General features: G+C 34.8%; 2 protein-coding genes across 2 annotated transcripts in view; one reads left to right on the top strand and one right to left on the bottom strand.

Moving 5' to 3' along the window:
* The first annotated feature begins 11,409 nt into the window (after positions 1 to 11,409).
* Positions 11,410 to 13,900, top strand: LOC127972179 (tumor necrosis factor). Its single transcript, XM_052575513.1, has 4 exons — positions 11,410 to 11,758; positions 11,876 to 11,936; positions 12,383 to 12,442; positions 12,950 to 13,900. Exons 1-4 carry the CDS (start codon positions 11,582 to 11,584, stop codon positions 13,384 to 13,386), a joined length of 735 nt encoding a protein of 244 aa, XP_052431473.1. The 5' UTR covers positions 11,410 to 11,581; the 3' UTR covers positions 13,387 to 13,900.
* A 1,258-nt stretch (positions 13,901 to 15,158) lies between these two features.
* The window catches only part of LOC127973135 (gamma-aminobutyric acid type B receptor subunit 1-like), a 48,652-nt gene continuing 39,021 nt past the window's right edge, over positions 15,159 to 24,789 (bottom strand). Inside the window, exons 21-24 of the mRNA XM_052577217.1 lie at positions 24,141 to 24,268; positions 21,461 to 21,589; positions 19,395 to 19,538; positions 15,159 to 19,070 (exon numbers count right to left, since the gene is read on the bottom strand). Coding sequence (XP_052433177.1) covers positions 18,810 to 19,070; positions 19,395 to 19,538; positions 21,461 to 21,589; positions 24,141 to 24,268 — 662 coding nt within the window. The 3' untranslated portion in view covers positions 15,159 to 18,809. The remainder of the gene's footprint in view (positions 19,071 to 19,394; positions 19,539 to 21,460; positions 21,590 to 24,140; positions 24,269 to 24,789) is intronic.

Raw genomic sequence — 24,789 nt, 5'->3', positions numbered from 1 at the left:
ACTAAGGTGAGTAAAGCAATCTCTCTCATAATCTAGTACTCAATATTAATAAAATCAAGTCATATTTAATTCTCATTCTTTATATTCCTTATAGAAGATGTTAATTGAACAATTAATTTAATGATTTAATTTATAATTCAGATGGTGAATTCCACTTAGCCAGAGATCTGTGACAATTGTTCTTGCACATGTACGCATTCAGGACAAGAACCATCATGGAGGAATATGGAATATTCAGATTAGGTGTTGATCAATATGCAATTCTGAATAACCAATTCTGAAAATTTCACTTTAGAACACCCAATCCTAAATATGTGGCAATATATTATCACATTTGCCAACTAGGCTTCAAGGAGTGTTCTGTTCAGACTAGATTCATTTTTTTACTTTTTTACTTGAAACTGATTAATTAATTGGTAATCTGGTCGTTCTGGCAGGTTTATTTTTGTGTTGCTGTTTGGTTCTCAAAAAGCTGAGGGGAATAATAATGGGAAACTCTTTGGAAAACTCTTTAGAAATCCACACATGCTTTTTTTATTCACACACAGTGAAGCTCTTTACAAGAACTAATCGATTTCTTCACCTAATCAAAATGTCAGATATGCGGTACAATAAATAAACACATATACTTAATTTAGAAGATACGGTGTTATCCGTATAGAGAGAAATGTCCAGCTTCTAAGTACTGAACACTCAGTTAGTTACATTCTACCCACCTGCATGTGAGAACAGGGTTTCTTTGCGGGGAATTCACCTCACTTAGGTGAGAGGCAAATATACCCCTGCTTTTTTTAGCCATACACACATGCATAACTAGAAACCGATGTGGAGAGAGAGTAGAAAGGTCTGGGGCATGGAAGTAAAAACATATTGAGGTTTGTATGCAAATGTTTAAATGAAATCTCTGCAGGTTTCATTCATGATATAAAAAGATTAGCTCACCTATCTTTTTCTTCATTCACCCTTTGTGGTTGTAAATGCGTGATATTGTACTTTTTAATGCTGTGCATCTAGATCAAGTACATGCATTTAGGTCAGTAGGCTGTTATGGGGGTTTCATCCAAATGCTTCAGTGTAAACATGTATCTTTGGTTTCACAATGCATTTATTTCCTTTTTCTTGGTCGCTGCTAGTCACGGATATGACCAGCGGAAGTCACCCCAGGTTCCGCCTCCTGATTGGCTGGTGCTGCCTGATGAGCTCAGCTCTTCTGATGATAACCGTATATATTTTTATCAGGACAGAATCCAGTGAAAAGGTATGTGACTTGCTATTGCATCCAACCATATTGCTTTTGTTGAATAAACAAAGCAATGACTTAAAGTCATACTTTTTACACTTCCTAAGGGAAATCTAACTATAAAGGTTTATTAATAGTAGGATAGAAGTATCTTCAACATTGCACACTTCATAAATATTATTTTTAATGTATTTATTTCTTCTTTAGTCTGGAGAAAGCACGACTGGAAATTCAACAGGTTTGCTTTTTACCCCCCCCCCCCCCCATCTTAATTAAGTAAAATATAATAGAAAATTGTGTTCCTTTGTTATGACAGTAACAATAAATACTATTTTACAGCAGTCTATGGCAATACTTACCAACAAATAGGTGAGAATTTTTAATTTTTTTTATTTTTTTTTATCCCCCAGAATGTAAATAATAAATAACTTTTTAAAATAAATAACCATTTCTGTTCATAAGCTAAATTAATTTCTTTAACAAGTTTTCATCTCCCACTCTGGGAAACATGCCTAGGGAAATTTGTGTCTCTTTAAAACAATAGCTTTTATTTGAAATGTGAAAATAATTTGGTTGCACTTTCAGGTCTTCCCCCTGGTCCATCTAGCAACGACTATATCCATCTCATCAGAGGTGAGCGGTAATTTTCTCCCTGTGGACATCTCTCACGTTTCCTCATCCTCTCTTGCACTTTCCCTTTCACACTTTTTCTTCTTTGTCTCTCACTTCCCTGTACATCATGAAAACAATACATGGCGGGACTTTTGGTTTTGTCACTGTGTTGCTTGGTTTCTCTGCTGCATTAAGGAAGTCTGACATGTGGTTCTCTGCTTTTAAAGAATCTTTTGTGGCTTAAAAGTCTCTTGAGTTAGTTTACCACATTGAAATATAGACATTGTGTGTAAATAATCGCAGGCTAGTCGTTTTCTGTGAGGTAACATGAGGTTATCCGGCGGCTGACCTTTACTCCATTCAAGTAGGAGATGTAGCTTTTTTCAAAGCACTTATGTCTCATTAGTGTCAAAGTTGCCTGCCCTCGCTCAAGAGATGAACCAGATTCAGTGACCACAATGACACTTCTGATGCGACACTGAATGTTTATCGCAGAGGCGTTATGATTCAGTGGAAAAATAACTTGTCTTAATGTGCACGGCTCGTATGTGAGGAAGAAGGTGGACATGTTCCTTTAAAAGTCTCTCCTTCCCCGACCTCACTTCACATCCTGTATGAAGTGTGTTTCATATTCTGTGTATATGTGAAATGAACGGCAGCTCCGACCCCCACACGTGGAACAATTGTGAACGAGAATGAAAAGAGCGATTACAGGCTTCTACAAGAATAATTCTGCACTTCTTAAATGTATTTTTGAATTGAATGAATTCCATTGCTACTCTTTTAGTTTACACTTTAATAGCAGAATTTCATTTTGATTGTGTAACAGGATAGAAAGAAAATATTTATATAGTTACTCTCTATATATATATATATATATATATATATATATATATATATATATATATATATATATCAAAAGCAGCAAATCGTCAAAATGTAATGTAAACTAAGGCTAAATTTGGAATAGCATTCTATTTGGTTAGAGTAGTATGGTATTTCCAGACTATCCCTATGACATGACCCACTTCAACTTCCTTTTCTAATAGGAAACACGTCAACACAGGTGAGAAAACTTTGTTAGGGTTTTGAATCATCACTAACTTTATTTATATGAATTAAGGCAGAGTGTTCCTGCTAAACATATCAAATAAAGTGTTCAAATTCGGGAAATGTTGGGAGATTTTCTGAATGCACGTTAATATTTCCATTCTCTCCCTCAGACAACAAAAAAATCTGGATATGCCACCCGTGTACGAGCAGGGCACTTTCTCTAAAGAACGGCAGTGTTGAAATTACAGTCAGTGGTCTATACAATATCTACGCCCAGGTCACCTTTCTAAGCAATCAGCAATTTCATGTTGCATTGCTCAAGAACCAAAGTCTATGGACACAAGAAAGAATCCTGAGTAAGGTGAAGCACTCTGGAGCAGGAACAGTTACAATGATGCGTCTGGTCGAGCTGAAAGAGGAAGACAGAATCAGCCTGGAGATAAATCCTATCAACGGCATATCAAGAGACCCTTTCGATACTTACTGGGAAATAATGTTTTTAACAACAAATAAAAAACAAGTCTAAATCTTTCAGATTCTTTGATGGCGATGTAAAGTGCAAACCTTGATTTAGTGTTTAAAGGAACATTTGGGTCTTCCTTAAAGAATCACAACACTCATATTTCAGTGTTTGTCATCTCATTTTAAGTCAAGTGATTCTCCTGGAAGATTTGGTGTCTGTCTGTATTTATATTTTACCACAGTAAAGGGTGAAAGACGTTTGTATGGTTAGTTCTCAAGTCCATTATGGGTTTCAAAAGGAATCTTTTCATATTTTTATGTGTGGAAACATTTATAAATCTAATTTTATATTATATGACGTTTTAGAGATTTTTTTTTTAGATATATTAAAATATTTTTTAGGACATTCCATTTAAAATGGGTTATGTGTTATATGTGTACATTATTTGAATTTTATTTAATTTGTTTTTTAAGTGCTGTTAATGTTCAGGAACTTCTTAATTTAATACAAAAATCATGATGAACAGTTGTCGACACAATCATTTGAAATGAAGTCATTTTTTCTAAATAATTTATTTGTAAACTTCTCTGTAAGCTATATAATAATAAAAGCCATTTGCCACAATTCACCTTGCATTTTTGAATCTAACTCAACCCCTGACTCACTTTTCATGTGACCCAGTTTATATTTACTTCAGGCAGCCACATGAGGGAGCCAGTCATCACAAGAACACGTGCTAAACATGGTCTTCCTGGTGGCCCTTGAAAAGCAAACCACAGAAACTTAAACCCACTTTAGCCACAGATACAAACATTGTGTTTCGATTGCGTGAACATGCATCAAAATCTAAGAGGCCAAAGGCAGGAGGAAGCTTCCTTCCATTCCAGAACATAACCAATTAAATTTAAAGGTCAGAGAGATAGAGAACAATATGTCAAAGGTCAATATATAGTACACAGGCTAGTTTTGTTCATTATACTGAAACAATGTTGACTTTTGAAATATCGAGTCTTGATTGGGGGGTATACTGTACAAAGTTGAATTTATTTCCAAAAACCTACCCTCGCCAACAAACTGTAACCGCAACAGGCACGACAGCTAATCTATGTCCTATGACTCACAATTCTGAAATTCCCCGCATTTATAAATCCTCTTTTTTAGTTTATTCTTCTAGCCCACACTGAAAAGTCATCTCACCTCGGCGACTTAAATCATGTTATAATGTGGTTGACAAATTACAGTGTAGGGATGGGATGAGTTGCACAATGTACAGAGCATGTGACAACAGTGAGTGAAAAAGCAAACTGCACAAACAATTCATGCAAATTGACCAAAAATGCTATTTTTATTAAGCCTTTAAATTCTTCCATCCAATTGTTTTGCTATTAATAAAGCAACTGCAGCATTTGAGAGAGATTTTGTTAATATTTTTCAAGTCTACTGACCATTTGAGGCTTGGTTCATTTACTTCCTCTCTTTCTATCAGTTGCTGAACAGTGCGGAAAATCATTTGAGGAAGCAAATCATGCCTTTTTTAAGCAAACATAATATGTTCGGGTAGCTTTTTCTGTTCTTCTTTAATGAAACAGACCTCCAGTGTCATCAGTATCATTGAAAGCACAGTGTGATTTTTTTTTCATATCCTTGCTTTCGTAAACAACGCTCAGCTTGTGTCCTGAGATGAACCAGCCCCTTGCAAAAAAACTGCACGTTTATGGACGTAGGACTATTTAACGTCTTTGTGTTCAGTCTGACTTCAAAATAAATAGAAAAAAAAAATAGAAATCCAACCTTTACCTTTAAGCAAAAACTTGCTTTAGCATGAATAACTGTTTGTCAGCACAATTCGGTGACCATATGCAAAGCAAACTGAACTTTGTTTGTGAATGTCTGTTTGTGCACCATCAACCATTTCCTGTTAGCGTGTGGTTTTTTGCACTCATGCATAGACTCATGCATACAGCTATATACAGGTGTATATATTCATTTTCACACATTTCACTAGTGAATATTTTGACTGTGATCATTTTTGAAAATCAGTTTCAGTGTAGCTCAAAGTCTCACCTTAAAAAAAAAAAAAAAAAAAAAAAAAAAACACCTTAATGCCTATAAAAGATACCAGCTCATCAAATGCATGTTGATATTTTGTGACAATCACTTGCTCACCAGTGGATGGGTGCCGGAAGAATGAGAATTCAAAGTTGATAAAACCATCAAAACACTAGACAATCAATCCATCAGTTGAAATCTTGTCCAAAGCAAATATTATAGTGGATTTTGAAGTGAGAGGACAACAGGAGATGGTCACTGGAGGAAGTTTTGTTATGGATTATGGAATCATATTTTGGCCAGAAGTGACATTTAAAGTGAAAATACCTTAATTTCTTACAAACATGTTGTTTTTCACTTCACAAGATACTATAACTTTAACTGATGGACTGAAGTCATGTGGATTATTGTACTGTTTTTATAAGTCTTTCATTCTAACCTAATGCAAGTTTTGTAATGCTAATCTGTTCTGAAGAAACAAACTCATCTAAATCTTAGATGGTCTAAACAAGTAAATTTTTAGCAAATGTTCACTTTGGGCTGAGCTATTCTTTTAAAAGGTAGCGTAACATATAAAATATTTGTTTTGATTAGTAAATCGGTGTAGCATTAATACATTTCTAGCATTAAAAAATGTGACAACTTGCCCTATAATTATGTTTTTGGAATTTTACTATCAGGACAGATGTCACAAAATTGAGGGTTTTACACTAGATATTTGAAAACAGCATGCAAAACCACTGGTAGAAAACACGTGTGTGTGATCGGACTTTTGACTCAAAACCTCACTGTTACTGAGATATAAATAATGAGCTGGTGGACTCATAACACACATTGCCAAAACTTATGTCTCACATGGCAACACAAACAAGGTGCTAGGTGAAAACTGCATGAGGTGGCACAGAGAATTACTGGTTAGAAACTCCTGCTCCTCTGTGCATCTTCCTCTGATGTATGAAAAAAGAAAGGGTGCTTTTTTTCTTCTTCTTTGTGGTAAAAGTGTTAACCCAGATGCAGAGAGGAGCTGTGAAACTAACCGTGTTCTACGTCACGTATCCCTTCCTACGTGGAGCATTAAGGAGACATAAGGTAAAGGAAAATGGAGAGAATGTTCGGAAGTGTGGAAAGCATGGAGGGAATCCTTACAGAATTATCAACCCAGCCATACCACTGAATAACCACATTAATATAACCTAAAATATGGGGGATCTCCCACACTTCCCCCTCTCAAAGATCTGCCCTTTGAAGTTACATCACATGTGCTCTTTGAATGTGGCATGCATGGTTTCTACAGACAGCACCTGCTATATAGACACAGATTTGTAATGCATGTGTATCTAAGCCAGTTTCAGGCTATGAAACATTTTTTTTTCTTCTTCTTTTTTTTTTTTGGTAATGTGAAACTAAATGTTGGTACATAAATCTCAAAAAAATATTGTGAAATAAAAACTAAAATGGCTTATTGTAAACCTATGTGTGCTTTAAGGTTTTTGAGAACTGATATTAAGAATAAATAAAATAAAATCCTTTAACAATCAAATTAGTTTCTACTCTGCTAAGACAATAGTGAGCTTTTTCAGTCAAATTTATTGAAAAACAGTTAACCTAAAAATTAAACTGGACAATCTTTCATCACCATCATGTGATTTCCTGGATGTTAGCCAGAATACAAGGAAAGTGAATGGGGAGGATGGCAGTGAGCTCCAGAATGACAAAAAAAACTAAATAATTGTAAAAGTGTGACTTTTATTCCAATTCTTTTTAAGTCAGTTTGTACATTTGTGTGAGTAAAATAGTGAAATATAAATTACTTACTGAAAATCTCTTGCCACAGCTTTCTAATCTCATTCCCTGTCACGTTTATTCAAATATGACACATAAATCAAGTAAATAATTCCAAAGGTTGTCATAACCAAAATTAAAGTTTGAATATGTGAAAAATACAAAATTGATTTAGAAGCCAAGATTTTTGTTAAAAATGATCAGGTCTCTTCAGAAGACTTGGATTACGCCGCTCCATTTCTATGGATTAATCTTTATAAACTTTATAATGAACATAACCATCTTTATTTGTGTTTTGAAGATGAATGAAATATGGGTTTGGAATGACATGAGGGGGTAAATATTACAATTAAAATTTTTAGCTAGCTTTACAAGGCCAAAAATAAGCACACAAGTTGTCTGGATCACTTTTATTATACTTTTTATGGTGTAAGTAATCAGTTTTCGAGCTCGACAGTGCTCATTACAATTCAGAGAAGTATCAAGATTCATCCTACCATCTCCTTTTATGGACCACAAAAGAAAGACAGAAAGATTTGCTTTCTCAAGTAAACTATTATCTAGCATTATCTAGTGATCATTTCTCCACTGATGTCATTAACATGATAACACATTGTTCATAGCAGAATACTCCAGAAGCGCCGTTTGTTGCTATCATTGTACATTAATGCTAAAGATAATGTCAACGGTATTTTACGTTTATACAGGGACAGTCTTTCTACATACAGACCTTTCTACATACAGACCCAAATCACCACACATAAATGTCACATCACCCCACAACTACAGAACAGGACCTGATAAATATCACTTCATGTTGACACACTATACATCTTTACAACAGAAACCACAAACACGGCGCGAGGAGTCAGATCCTCGTCGAAATCAAGGAAGACATAATGAGCAAAGAGTTTCCATTGCATTTCCTTCATTAGGCAACAACAGAATGAGAAATTACTACACGGAACCCCATGGTGCAATCCTCCCATGTTGCACATAAAAACCTGCTATTATTGCAGCAATTATTTCAAAACACGGCAAAACGCAGCATGAATGGGATGACTCACTCTCATCTAACAATCAAGATACTATGATTAAGAGAGGAAGGAGTTAACACACATTCTTTAGGGTTTGGTTGAAGTTTACGCGGAAGGGGAAAGCGGGATAAAGTGATATCAGACTACTGTGGCCTCATACTTCATTTCCTTTCTCAGCCATTAGAGAAGATGGAAATTAGATTTACCCATTACGGCACTGTCACACAGACAATTTAAGACAGCAGGACAGCATAAACCACATTAACACCCTATATCATTATAGAATAGTTCATTAGAACCACTAAAGATGTACATAGACATGACTGGAACCAGCACTGCAATAGTTTTTAAAACACGTTTAACACATGTAAAAATAATAACAACATTAATATAGAAAATAAGAATAAGATCTAATATAAATATATCAATTTCTGGTCTAGGTCATATTTTTCATTTTACAGCTGTCAGTTCCACGTTGACACAGAAGCAGAAAACAGTTGCCAGTATTGTATATGAATGCTTAACCCTAAACAATATTATATTTGATGCATGAGTTTCTTAGGCCTCTGAATTTTGAATACGATCAAAATTTGCTTGAAAACCTGTTGAACAATCTTCTACGTGCCTTCTGCCCTTTATTTAGCAGTCCTTTTTTTAGCAAGTAAAAGGCATTTTAGTGTAATTCTAATATTATTGGGAAATGTAGAGGTACAACTATAGGCCTAATATTTGTGTTTTTTATGTAATCAGTTTTTTTCATCTTTAAAAACTTATTGATTTACATCACAAGCAATCAAAATGTTACCTTTTGGTCATTTTACTTACAATATTTGCACATAAATAATTTTTGCCGAGTTTGGGCCTCTGAATAAAAAGTGTGTCTTTCCTCAAATTGCACCATACACGTGTCATAATATGTTCCCCATAAAATTTGATTGATCAAATATGATATACAAAACGCAAACCGTGTTTTAGATTTCCTTTAAAATTCGGTCAAGTATTCCATTTCAAAACTTACAGTCTTTACAGTTAATACTGTTACGTTTACAGACAGTTCTACACCCATACGTTTTCAGAACTCACAACCTACTTGTCTGTTGTGTGTTTTTGTCTAGTTTCAGTAATTTATAGAGACAGGCATATGAGTTTTAAACTCCTGTTAGAACCAGTTATATCCATCGAAGCTGCTCCTGGACGTGGTTTTCTTATTTGCGAGTGACGAGTGAGTTTCGGAGGTCGCCATCTTTGGTTACAGATGATCTTCAGGGCAGCATACGGCGGGAAGAGAAATGAATGACAATTAATATATTTGTTAAGAAAGTAGCAACTCCAATACTCTATGGAATCACATAAAGTGGTTGTAAAGTATCATAAACACTAAATATGCCTGCTGAGAAAATCAAATTGTATAGGATAGGCCTATATGAAAAGGCGATATGCTACAGAATATAAAACATGAGTATCCTGAATAAAAGAAACAAATGATACTGTGAACAAAATAATTGAATCTGAATTCAAAATGATGAAAATATTAATTTCTATCACTTATTATCATTAGAAAAAAATGTGTTTGTTGGGTTTCACGCAAACAGTAAAATTTCAGTGATTAACCTTGTTTCCATTTACTGATATTGTCGAACCCAGAGTTTAAAATTGACACAAGGCTTCAAGCTCTCTATCATGTATAATTCTGAGTTTCCAACCCGATCTCACGGCAATTCGTACATTTTTCACAAGTTGGTTTATTCGTACGAATTCGTACGACCACACTCGTACAAATTCATATGATTGTTGCCAAATCGTAAGTATTTTACGATTTGCATAATTCGTATGAATTTGTACGAATGACCTACACCTAACCCCGCCCCTAAACCTAACGATCACTGGGGTCGTATAAAATCGTACGAGTGAGGTCGTACAAATTCGTACAAATAAGCCACCTCGTAAAATACGTACGAATTGGTTGTGAGATAGCATTGCAACCGAGTTTCCCTTTTGTAAATTATGACTTTACCTGGTCATCCATGCTTGGAGCTCCCAATTACAACATTTCCGACTCCACTTAAGGTGTCTTATCACATAGCATACTACAAAGTTTTTTCCAGCTGCACCAGAAATCCAAAAGTGGCACAAACGATCAGGATTTTAACAATTTTTAACTTAAGGAAGATTTATTTACTTGAAGTACTTTGCACATTTTATTTGTGCTGTGTTCTTCTTTTTTTCTTTTCTTGTAGGGAATGTTGTGGCATGCTTAAAAAGAAGAAGAAGAAGAAGAAGAAGAAGAAGAAACAATCTCACATTTCATGGGGTTTTTAAGAAACCACAAACAAAAAAAATTCTTATCAGTCTTATTGCAAAATGGTAGCACATGTATTTCTTGCCTCTTATCTTGCATCAGACAGTTTTTATGAATGCTGAAAATTTTTTTTAAAAACGCTTCCATTTCAATAACAAACCAGCAGTAGCTTCTGACATAGAAAGTGAATGTGAGATCATGTCAGAGAGAGAAAGAGAGAGAGAGAGAGAGAGAGAGAGAGAAGGAGAGAGAAATCAAAAACAAGACTGAAAAGGCCAAAAGAATTTCAGGGCGTGGAATCTCCCAAAAGGAAGTAAGTCAGCTGTGTGTTGTTGGGCGAGTTGGATAGGCTGTTATTACATCACCAACCTGAAACTGAAAGTGCCTGTGGCATATTAACATCAACCACATGGAGCTGGAGCTGGTTCGTCGGGTTTTATTGCGAAATCAGAGGAGATTATGAAATTGCTTATTTACTAATCAAATAATGTACTTACATTACATTTAAAAAACAAAAACACAATAAGGAATGCTTAACTTTCTTTAAAAAGCCATTGATGAATGTGCTTATCAGACCACGTGAATCCTATTGTGAATATATATATTTAAACAAATCAAAATTTCATGTGATTTCTAATTTAAAACGACATTAATTTAACTTATGATCTTGAGCATTATACAAATGCAGTATAAGATTCAATAAACTTATCAAGTGAACCACACAATAAACATCAGGCATAATTTTAATGTAAGCATGTAAGTGTAAAGAGGATGTGTTATGCTACTATTTGGCACACAAAGTGTGAGGGTGTGTATGTGTGAGTGCTGTCTGGAGGTAAGTATGTGTGTGTGGGTGGAAAGTTGGTGTTTGAGAGCTGAGGGTGTTTTTCCCTTTTCTAACCTACCTCTGTTCCTCAAGCTAGCTGACATCACTGGAGTTTCCCCATTTGTAGTAAATGTATATATACACACAGACTGTTTAGCAAGCAGATAACTTCAGTTCAAAAGCTCACTCAATAAGGAACACATCTCAGAGAACTAACAGCATGGTGCAATACGAAACAACAATAGATCTGGAAGCCGGCGCAGGAGGAGTTTATCAGACAACAGTGGTACCCTTACCGCTGAAGTCCTCCAGAAGCTGGATATGGAAGACAGTTGCTGCTGTCGCTTTTCTCGCCCTCTGTGCGGTGGCGGCTGTTTTCTTCGCCTGGCATTTAACGGTAAGACTGAAACTTTAGTGTAGGACGATTATATCATTCAAGAACATAACAGTGCAACCTAATTTGAAGTGAGCCTTTGATAATAAAAATTTGCATTGTCTTTTTTTTTTTTTACAGAAAGAGGACCAAAAAGAAATTCAAATTTTTTCGGAGAAACAAATCAGCCCACCACAATCAGGTAAAAAAATATTCCCAGCATCCCGTCTTTGTTAGCACTTTTCAAAGCTCAAATTTAGGTTTTCAACCCAGACTCGTGAGAAAACGTAACTATTTTACAAGCTGGCAATTTTTTAGGCTGTCAACATTATTATTACATTTGCAATTTCGGAGTGAAAATAATTTACAATCAAATATTGTATGTAAATGTAAGATTTTTAGAAAAATAAGCGTGGCGGTCTTCTCCTAACCCCAAAACCTAGGGGTCAAAGGGGAGTAAGCCGATTTTACAAAAATGGTTAATTGAAACTCTACCAATTTATACAAAATGTAAAACAGTTACGGATAGCCATGAAAATGTTTGGATTTTAAATCCAACTCTTGCTTTTCTAGTTTCTAAACATTCATTTAATCATTATTGGCAACTGAAGCAAACTGTGAAACTGACTCCAATCCTCTTTTCCACAGAGCAAGAAAGAATGCTGAAGCAGATTGCTGAGAAAACAAAAGCAGCCATTCATTTACATGGTGAGTCTCAGATTGCATCTTTGACTTTTCTCTGTGCACCGGGTTCATATTCGTCATATAGGTTATCTCATTTCAAAAGACTGAGTTCGGTATTCTTTGCCAAGTTCATCTTATCAGATTCTCAAAAAATACGATTCTCAAAAAGGCGCTTGTTGGCACAGAGCTGCTTTTATCATTAAACATGAACTAATGTGGATTTCCCACTGTAGTAGAACGTAATTCAATACAGTAAAACATTTACTCTCTGTGGGCGGCAAGAGGTGGGGAGACTCCAGTAAACTTACTTTATCACATGCTCTACTGAAGATAAAGACTGTGATCTTTAACCCAAAAACCCAAATTGGAAACAGGTTCATTTCTGCTATTTTATGACCTCCAATTGTAGGATTATATGCATTCAATTCAGTTAGGTTTCATAGGAATGAGTTTGCATTACATTGTTACCATTCTAACACTTTCGAAGTGCCTGTGGTCATCTTCTCACACATTTATCTTCTGTGTTTGCAGGTGAGCATAACAGCGACCCGAAATCACATTCTCTGAAGTGGGTCAGTGGCGTGGATCAGTCGTTTGAACAGGGCGGCCTCAAGCTGGACGACAATAAGATTCACATTCCCGCCGACGGCCTTTACTTTGTATACAGCCAAGTGTCCTATGCCATACAGTGCAAATTGGACGAAAACAATGAAGACAATGACGCTCTGAAATTCCTGAGCCACAGCATCTGGCGTTATACGGATGCGGTGGAACAGTGGAAGCCTCTGCAGAATTCGGCCCACTCTGTATGCCAGTCAAAAGATGATGGGAAGACCACGTACAGCACCATCTACCTGGGTGCCGTCTTTAAGCTCATGGAGGGCGACAAGCTGGAGACCAGAACCAGCCGCAAGAGCGACGTCGAAGAAGATTATGCCAAAACTTTCTTTGGAGTGTTTGCCCTGTAATTTGTTAGCCACGTGAGTTGCGTGGCACGGTATGAAGACAAGTGTTTTACGTTAAAACTTCCAAAGTATGTTCTCAGGGCATTCGCTTTAAAGTAGTTTGACTAATGCTGAGTCCTTATTGCATTGTAACATAATGTTTTGGTTCTAAAAAATATCAGATGCAGTGAGAGCCGTGCACTGTGTACTATGTACTCAGTCATGAGCGCTATACCAAGGGCACTACAACTCCTATAATTATTTTAAGCTAATATGATGTTTATTATCTTACGTGTTTCGTTGTAGAAATAGTAAGGAATCTAGAAGTTCAAAAGAACAATGGTATTTCTGGTATATTGACTTATTTATAACTTTTGAGCGTATTTAATGTATTTTATTTTTTATGTCCTATTTATATATATTTATTAACTATTATGTATGCTATACTGTATGAAAATGAATGTATTGAAATTGTTTTTGACACTCATCCTGTGATTCTGACATTTTTATTTGGAATAAATGTTAAGTATTACTTTAATGCACTAGTCTCATTCCTAACAGCAATCAAAAAGCAGCAGCAGCAGCAGCTTGTGACAGGTCATGTGAACACTGGGGGATTTTTGCATTCCAATACGTGACTAGTGGTTCTTTAATTTCCTAAAGTCCAACTTCCTTTTATTTGTTAGAAATGAGGTCACGGCTTGTTTCCCTCACGAACGTTCACTGCTTTCATGCAGGTATGATTTGAACAAAAACCCAGGGCTCTGAATTAACAGAATTGCATCACTCTTTTGGTTACACTTGTGAAGAGTGAGATCGCACAGTTAAGTGCAACAGTGTATCTGTGAATTCCGGGAGGTGCTTTAATCTAAAAGGCCCCCTACTGGACAGATACCAATATTTTTGTCAGAAACACAATTTTTCTTTAATTAAAAATGTAAAATAAACAGGTTAGATGCCCTTACAGTTATATATATATATACATAAAACACAAAATTCATATTTTGTACCTGTATTTAAAAACAAAATAAAAATACAAATATACCGTATAAAATAAATACAAAAATGTTGTACATATATATTGTATTTACTGTGTGTGTATTATACATATACATATACATATTTTATATTTTATATTTTATTATACATATTTTCAAAATATATATTTAGTTATTTCATTTATAATATAAATAAAAATAAAAAGCAGTGTTTAAATGTTTTATAAAACCACATTATTTTTAAAATATATGTGTGTGTGTTTTATATATGAAGAGTTCAGATGCAAAAACCTCTAAATGCCATCTGAAATTTTCATCTAAAATTAGGATTTTTATCAAGCTCCTATGCTTAGGTTGAGTCATTTTACTTTAATGGCAATGTGCAGGTCCTTTTCCAGGCTATTAAAGTGAAATAACTGAACATATATATAGGAGCCTGAAAAAATTCCTAATTTTAGATGCAAATTTCAGATGGCATTTAGAGGTTTTTGAATCTGAACTCTTCATATATATATATATATATATATATATATATATATATATATATATATATATATATACATAACACACACACACACACATATATTTAAAAAAAATAATGTGGTACATGCCTTGCATCAGATCTTGAGACTGTTACTCGATCATAAACAATATATATATATATATATATATATATATATATATATATATACATAACACACACACACACATATATTTTAAAAAAATAATGTGGTACATGCCTTGCATCAGATCTTGAGACTGTTACTCGATCATAAACAATCCCGGCTGCACTCTCAGTGCAAAATAATGAGTTTATTGAATGTTGACATCCAGAAAGTTTGCATATTTAGATAAATTTTACAGAAGCTTAACATAGATACAGTTTTTGTCAGTTGAAAAATTACAAGGGAATTCGTTACATTGCTTTTTGATGATTGGTAGTATCAAAATAAATTCCTCGTGGTACAGTGCACACACCTGACAATTAAACAGTTCAAGGAAAATCCATAACTGCTGCAACTTTAGAGCCTTTAGATAAAGAAATGCCTCAGAATAAACACCCTCCCATGTACGTCAGCAGTGACTCCACACAGATGTTTCCAAAGAACCCCTCCCATCCATTCAGAAGGCACTGTTTCAGAAATTACAGATTGTACCTTTACCATGTGTCAAGTGTTACAGTATACAGTCACACCCTGAGCTACATTACTAGAATGTTGACATATAGAGGGAAAACAATGTGTTATACTATGCCTAGCTGTCCAGTCACCAACTGTGAATCATTGCTTCTTTTATCTTAGTTAGATTATACATGAGCAGTTTTTATACAAGACTGAAACATGCAGCAATGCACCACTTAAATTAAAATCCCCAAATATTGTATTATTGTGTAAACAAGTATTACGTGATTGTCTTACCATAGGAAATTAATGTTATACCACTGTAATATTGCAATAATGCTAAATATACATAGAGATTGTCCACAGGTACAAAAGTTTAAGCATTGACTCTACTTGTTATAATAATAATAATAATAATAATAAATTAAAATACAAGAGGAGAGAGTCAATCAAATTGTATAGATCTAGTTTAATGGTTATAGTTTCTATGATTTCTGCCACCATGACAGTGTTTATGAGGTGATATATAATTGGGAAAGTCTCCAAGCATAACAGTTTAGATGTTAAAGAATGGTCATAAATATCATTTTTTAATTTTACATAAAGTGTGATATCATTCTTACAATGCATATAAACAATTTGAAGAGCACTCATTTGTTTACGAAAGAGGCATAAAATGAAGTTTTAACCAACACCAAAAAACAAACAAACAATAAATTAACTAAAAATAACAACAATAAATAAATAAATATATAAATAAAAATACTGCACAGACCAAGCAATGGCCTTGAATTTGGTGGAAAGAAATGTATAATATGAAGAAAGACATTTGTGAACAGTGCAATACTGTCTACTGTCGCTCATAAGAGGCTTAAAATAATTTTTAACTATTAATATATGATACACAATTAAATAATAAATTACCTCAAGTAAATAAATATATATTGCACAGACAAAGTACTGGTCTTGAATTTGGTAAAGAAAATCAACAATTTAGACAGAGTGCTCTCAAAAAAAAATAAAAAATAAAATAAAATGCATTAATTAAAAATCATCATACAATGTTGTGTTTGTTTGATAAATTTGGCCCCGAAGTGCAAAAGCTAAAGAAGCTGTTTAAGAGGCCTGTGCTTGTTTTTTTACTCACACTGTGACGTAACACACATAATCACAAACATCACAGATGATTTGACAAACAAATAAGCCTTTAGACATGATCCCATCAGAAGAATCTTGCATCAAACCGATGCTTGTTTTGTACAGTCCGGACCAAAACACATTATTCTTTTCCATTTCACTCCACTTCACTTCTACTACTACTGTTGTAAAAAAAACGGGAGTCGGAGAGGTTGAGACAAGGACAGAAAAGCCATTAAAGCACCCTGGCACACGGCCGTGGGGATTAAAGGAGAAAAAGCATACGAGGAAAATAGAGTATCGACCAGACTCGGGTCAAATACCTTTAGGAGTAAGTAAATCACAGGTTCGACTAAAACCTTGTCTCATTTCCTTTGTGAACTGGATGAGAGAGAGAGAACAATTCATCTGATACCGTCTGCTTGTGCAATGCCAGGTCTGTCCCATTAAAGTGACAGTCTCGTCAGATGCTAAGTGAAGCACGGAGACACGTTTGAGCAGGTCTGGCTCTAGCACCCACACAATCCTTCCTAAACACCCCTGTCCTAATGTTTAAAAGACGCTTTATCCGAAGGGATTTACGGAGTACCAATTGCAAAAACAATCAGTTCCCGTTGAAGAACTCCGATTTTAGTGCAACGGTCAAGGGCACAATAATGACAGAGGACAAACCTGATTCAAGTCGCTCTCTAACATTTAGACAGCAGTCAATCTGGCCTTTACGTTAACACTCTCTTAAAGGAACAAAAACCCTCTTTTTCTCTAAAACAAAGAAGGCTTGGCTTATAGTGAGGCATTTCCAATGGAAGTGAATGGGCCTAAACATTTAAAGCAGTTCACAATGAAACAAAAGTATTTATAAAAGTATTGGATTATCAAAAACTAATTAACATATAGGGCCCTATCATAGGACCGTTTTTGAGTCATTAAAATAGCAAAAGTGGATTTGGACAGGCCCTGAGTGCACCTGCGCCGTGCGCTTTACACTTTGCATTTAGATCGTTAAAATAGGGCCCATGGTGCGAAACTTAGTTCTATTAATTGGTTGTTAATTAATTATGTTATGAAATTATTATTAAACATTGCAAGTTAAAATTTTTAACGGATTTTTACATTGAAATTTCCATTTGACTGCTGATTTTAAATTCTCACTGCTTCAAAAGTAAATTCACATGATATGCATGTTTACATGATTGTAGTATAATAAACTGATGCTATCACAGAGAAACACCAAAAACAATCCAGTAAAATTACTTTTTAAACAACTTTATAGCTCTAATAATACACACGGTTCAACAGATTTATCTTCATATTTTTGCTTTTAAATCCTCCTTTCATTGCAAATGCCTCAACATAACCTAAAGGACAAGTCCATAAGAAATTATTATTTGTGCTATTCAGAAGGTTTGATTACTATTTCCTGACATCACTGTTTTTTATTGTCTGAAAGCACCACACTCAATGACTGTGCAACATATTTTTGTTTTCCTTATACACTAACATTCAAAAGTTTGGTTTTTTTTATTTATTTATTATTTTTATTGATTCAACAAGGATGCATTAAATTGAATAAAAGTGACAGTAAATATGTTTATAATGTCACAAAGGATAAAAAAAGCTGTTCTTTTGAACTTTCTATTCATCAAAGAATCCTGTAAAATGTACAGTATCATGGTTTCCACGAAACTAATCAGCAGCACAACTGTCTTCACCACTGATGATAATAATAATCAATATTTCTTGCAAAACTGCATATTAGAATGATTTCTGAAAGATCATGTGACACTGAACACTGGGGTAATGATGCTGAAAATTCAGCTTTTCATCAAAGGAATACATTACATTTTAAAATATATAAAAATAGAAACAGTTATTTTAAACTGTAATAATATTTCACAACATTATTGTCAAATAAATGCAGCCTTGGTGAGTGATTTCTTTCAAACACTTAAAAAAAAAAATCTTACTGACCTCAAACCGTTGAATAGTAGAGTATTTGGAGCAGAAAGTGGATTACAAAATAAAAAATAATGTGCTTTTATAACTGAGATGCAGTTATCAAAAGTGAACAATTAGGAAGTCAGGGTCAGGATTCCAAAAGTGGAGTTAAAAACACATTGAATTCAAAATAAAGTACATAAACTACAGACGCAACTTTACTTCGACTTCTTGAGATCCCACCAGCCCAGACTCATTTGTACAGCAGGGGCAGGCGGCTGTTGTGGCAGTTGTTTCGGCTCAGTTTGCCCTCACCCTGGTACAGGTTGGAAGAATTGGAGAAGGATGGAGGCAGGGACTGTTTGTCTGTTGCGGGGCAGTAGCTGGGGGGTTCGGCATGAGACGACGGGACGCTGTGGTTCTGGTTCTGATTCGGGACAGACGGGCGTCTGCGAGAGCGCAAGGCCTGCCGTTCTGCAAGCTGATTCCGCAGCTCCGTCACTCTTTCTTCCTTCTGCACACACAAAAATAATAGTATTAATATTTAAATATCTGCTTAACTTCTCCATTTTTGTTCCACAGAAGAAAGCAAGTCACACTGCATGGGACCACATGAGGCTGAGTAAATGATTTCCACATTTCCTTTAGCATGTATATATAAAGCATATATAAAGCATATTCCGGCCTTAATGAATGAAGAAATCAGAAGGTCAGAGACAAGGATGAGTAGGAGATTATTTCAATCATTAATTCTATCCTTCCATGTGTTCATTTGTTACTCTGTTATGGTGTTAATTAGGCTGCAAGCTGTGTGCACGTGAGGAGAAGAAGAAAATGCCTCTTGAATGATCTTCTGGAGTTCCCTGTTCTCGCGCTCCAGCTGTCTTGACTTCTCCTCGTCGTTGTTGTTGGTGGACGAGCCGGTTTTCAGCGTTTCCTGCTGCTCCGACTGCCACTCGCCACGAGTGATCAAACGCCGTATCTGCAGAAACAACCGTTAATATCTATGAGCCGCTGCAGGGAGCGTTCGCTGAGTTTATGAAATGTCAGTGAAATCAATAGTTCATATGGGTGATGCAGGGAATAAGTAAGAGATCATTTACAGACAGCCAGTCGCAAAATAAATCCCCCTGAAGGGTTTATTCAGTGATAAAGTTCTGTTTTTGTACATTATCTAGCTTATTACATGGCTACTGGGCTGATAAATAAATACATGGACTTGAAATACTGATTCAAGATATTATTTAACTTAAATGAGAAGAGTCCGCAAAGCAGGGTTATTATAACTAACAAAACTAATTAAATTAATTAGAATCAAATTAAATAGAAATATTACATGGATCTAAAATAAATTAATTAATTAAAATATTACTATAAAAAAAGAGCAAAAACACACACAATTGCTAAAAACACACACACACACACATACAAAAAAAATGAACGCTGAAAACTAAAAAAAAAAAAAAAATAAAAAAACTTACAATTAAAAAACACAAACAATATTCAATATGAATCAATCATAATTGCGTTGGTGGCCAAGAACCAGCAGGACAGTTCTGGGCAAAATTGGATGATTTATTCTTCCATAAAATAAAATAAATAAATAATGATAATCAATCCCATCAGTCCAGTCTAACATGGTCCAAACAAACTCAACTCAGCATAAAGAGAAATAACTGAAATGAAACAGGCCTACAAAGAATAAGTTTCCCCTGCTAACAAAGCAACAAAAAAAGCAACTGGAGAAAAGAAGAACTGGAATCTGCCCTGGGGCCTGTTTCATGAAACAAGTTTACCCAATAAGCCAGGCTTATTTCAGTTAGTCTGACTTATTATGAACCAAATCAACTGATAATATGTCAAACTAACTTAAGTAAGACTGGCTTATTTGGTAAACTAGTCACCCCCAGGTGAACCACAGACTGGCCATGTAGCACCAACAACCTCTAGAGCCCTGTCCCAAATTGCATCCTAAACCCTCGAGGTCTTTCTCTGAGTTTGCACTTTCGTGATGTAATGCCTCTTTGACAGTCGTGTAGAAGTCTGCTGCGGAGTTCGCACCAGTGCAGGATCGAGGGCGCATAATGACCGCTTAGGGGGCGCTCATGAGCACCCTTCTGAATGCTACAATGATAAATGGGATGCTCTGCGGTCTAATGAACTTAACGGACACACACACACGCCGGTCATCGTAAGTCCATAAGACCGCAGGTGCACATGAAGTGTTTAATTTGGGATGGGGCCTACTGTAGATACAGTCATGTAGCCTCTACCAAACAAATGTTAAGGGTAAACAATCAAATAGCACTTTAACAGCTTAACCTCTAATAACAATAATAATCACAACAATCATACACACTTAAACATTAACTGACACAATACATCCAGTTACCTCAATCAATATTAGGAAACTGTTCAAACACATCAACAAAGAAAACAACTAAAGGAAATTTGAACAGAGTTTGAACAATGATAGAATTAGGGAACTGAACTTTGTGTGTGGCCTTGTGTGTGGTTTTTTATAATGAATAATGGGATTAAACATAACAAATGACTAAATCAACCTTTAACAAATTAACAGTAAAATTAATTTAAATGAATATAGCAAAAATAACCAAATAAAACAGTGGTAGAGACTAAACATGTGAAGTTGGCTACACAACCGACACAATTATTCAATTAAAAATTATAATAATATAACACTGCCACAGAGCGATACAAGAAAATCAAGCGATACTGAAATCAACACATAAACCTAACCCACTTATGCAGTGACAAAAAACGAAACTGCAGCATGGGAAAGAACCGAAATCAGACAAAACGATACATCGGTGTCTGCCATAAAGACAAACCAACATGAATGTGGAAGTGATATGAAGCAGGGGATTATTTGAGTGCTCGTACCTTGGGCACAAAGAGCACCACGAGGGTGATGTAGACAGAGAAGATGATGGCCAGGGAGGCGAATGCAAATGAAGCATCCTGCTGAGAGGAGAGGATCATGGTCACCGGAGCAGTAATCATGCACAGCACCTGGAGACGGAATAAACATAAGAGAGAGAAAAACGTTAATAATGTGAATCTATAACTGTGATGATATAACTAAAAATGCAAAGCAATTACGTGAAGATGTAACTTAGACCAGATTGTTAAGACTCACTTAAGAAATTAAATTAAAGATAGAAATGTTGCTTAGCATCTAACTGAATTAAGTTTAAGAAATAAATAATTAATTAATTAAAATAAATTAAGCCTAAAAAGTAATATTAACAAAAAGCACATAAAATTACTAAAGAGAGAACAACATTATTAATGTGAAGATTTAACTGCTTTAGTAATTTTGCAGGTGATAAAAAAAAAAAAAAAAGACGTGGTCTTGATCGGGTTTGTTAAAATCAGATTTCATGTGTTTGTTTTGCTATTTGGGCAAAAGAAAAATCTAAATGGACTTTTGATTTTTTTTTTTTTTTTTTTTTTACAGATTTGTTTATATATATATGTATATATATATATATATATATATATATAAACAAATGTGTAAAAAAAAAAAAAAATCAAAAGTCCATTTAGATTTTTCTATATATATATATATATATATATATATATATATATATATATATATATATATATATATATATATATATATATATATAGCTGTCTAAACAAGGCCTTTGTGTACCAAACTATTATCACCACTAGAGGGCATAAATTAACTGTGAGAAAAAATAAACTTACAGAGCAGAAACGGCATGAATGAGAACTGAGAAAGTGATGAGATAAAAGTACAATAGTGGAGAAAAAAGGAAGCCCTATAAGAGAAATGAAAGAGAAAGAGGGCAATAACTGCTGATGAAAAAAAAGGTCATTTTGTCGAAGTACTCGCAGCAGGCGGCAGAGAGATGAAGCTCTTATATGAGTGGAGATGTCATATCTGGCGAACCGTGTAGAAAAATAAGTGCTATTTACCTTCAACTGCCAAAAATGACTCTATAGACAGATAACTGCGAGCAATGAATTGGCTGTCATGTCTGTCCGGAGTCGAGACAATCTCCAGAGCAGCCCAAGTCTATGTCCTTTCTGACCTCAACAGCACTGGAGCGATATGAGCTACTCTGTGCTATTCTACCAATCACAAAAACATCGGCTGATGGACAGTAAACTGCTTGTTATGTTTGAGAGCTCAACAAAAATAGACTTTTTCTGCTGTACATAGATTAGATTTGTACTTTCCCTGGTGACATTTTTACCGACTCGTTTCTGAATCTTGCATCACTGTAAAACAGACAACAAATCCTTTTTTTTTTCAACCCAACAACCCTGGAGTAGCATCAAAGCAGGCATGTTACTCCTGACACATGACAGAAACATTCTGATCTGATCTGATCTTACGTAAAATAGCTGTAGGACTGACGTAAAGCGTTTGCGTTACCAGTGAAGTGTTACTTGTTTCCTCATTAGGATGTTTTAGTCTGAGTTTGAGCAAATGGGTGCAATTATGCAAATCAGCCTGCGAAGCACTTGGAGTTATTGCTGGAATCAAACTGTTTGCAAGCAGTTGAGCAATTCAGAGCGAATTACAAAACGCCAGTAATCAACACTTCGTTCAAAAACAGCAAAAAAAAAAGGCACTAACAAAAGGCGAACATTGTTGTTAGCAAAAATAAATACACTTAAAATTAGCATTATGTCAATAGCTATTATTTTGTTTTCACAGTGATACTTTATTATGGTTATAGATCATTTTAATACACTAATTTAATTGAAATTATACTTAAATTATATAAAAATTAATTGTATAAATATGCCATAAAGGTCACGCTACAATCTGGAAGGAGTAAGAAACTAAATAAAATAGCAACCTTAAACTTTTATACACTACTGTTTAAAAGTCTGGGGTCTGCTTATTTTTATTTTATTTTATTTTAATGTTTTTGAAATATGTCAGTTATGTTTACCAAGGCTGCATTTATTTGATAAAAAACACAATAAAAACAGTAATTCTGTGAAATATGATTACAATTTAAAATAGCTGCTTTCTACTTTAATAAAATATAAAATGTAATTTATTCCTGTGATATATCATTACTCCACTCATCAGTGTCACATAACATTCTAATATGCTTATTTGCTGCTCAAGAAATGTATTTTTCTTATTATTATTAATGTTTAAAACAATTTTACTGCTTAATTTTTTTTGGGCAGAAACTCTGATACATTTTTTAAGAATCTTTGATGAATAAAAGATAAAAGAACAACATGTATTTTCCATGGAAATCTTTTGTAGTTCACAGTTCACTGTCACTTTTGAACAATGTAATGCATCATTGGGGAAGTATTCACTTCCTTCAAGAAAAAAAAAAACATACAATTTTCTGGTTTGAAATACTTAAACTCCTTGGGAAGATATAATAGTTTAATAGTTTTGGCTGTAAGGGCACAATATTCATAATATTCATATGATATTTATAGCTATATATTAGATGAAACAGTCAAATGTGTTTCTCCCGGCTATCGGTAACGGTTAGGCTACACTATAAGAGCATTATGTGCTGTGAATATAGAAACAGCCAGCAGTCAGACTTACAGATACATTGTAAATGGCCATGCCAACTGCTCTATGGTCATTAATCTTCTCCGTGGAAATGGACTTGGTCTCGTAGGCCAGAAAGATTCCCAGCAGCAGCAGAAGTCCCTTGTAGCCGTACACCACACCTGAAGGGAGAAAGTGTAAATTAGTCTAAATTACTTACACTATAGTGAGATTGGCTTAAGATAATGTCTCACGTGGGAACTTTATGCTTTCTATTTCTGTGCTACTTGAGATATAAGTGATGGTTATCTAGGCTTTTTTTGACATATGAACCAGTTCTTTGTAATGATCATATTCAACTGATGCACGTCGCAAACAAGGAGTTCTGGGAGTGACACAAAAATCTGTCTAGCATCAAAAAAGTGATATATGACATGTTTGAGGAGATAGATGATCTCTGTCCTGTCTTTATGTCCATTTTTAGAAAGTTCTTTTGCAAATGAAAATACAAAAACAATAAATAAATAAAAAGAGGAAGAACGATAAAGGAAGTGAGAGTGCAGAGAGGGACTAATAAGTCACATTAAGAGTTTAATCTCATTTTGGGTTCAGGAAAGGTTTTTTTCTCTCTGTAATATTATCTTCCTGTACAGTGAGAGAGTCAGGCTATGAGATCCAGACCTGGGCACTGACCCACAAAATT

This window comes from Carassius gibelio, chromosome B15 (assembly GCF_023724105.1).
Source record: "Carassius gibelio isolate Cgi1373 ecotype wild population from Czech Republic chromosome B15, carGib1.2-hapl.c, whole genome shotgun sequence".
Taxonomy (NCBI): Eukaryota; Metazoa; Chordata; class Actinopteri; order Cypriniformes; family Cyprinidae; genus Carassius; species Carassius gibelio.
This window is presented reverse-complemented; position numbering and strand designations above follow the sequence as displayed.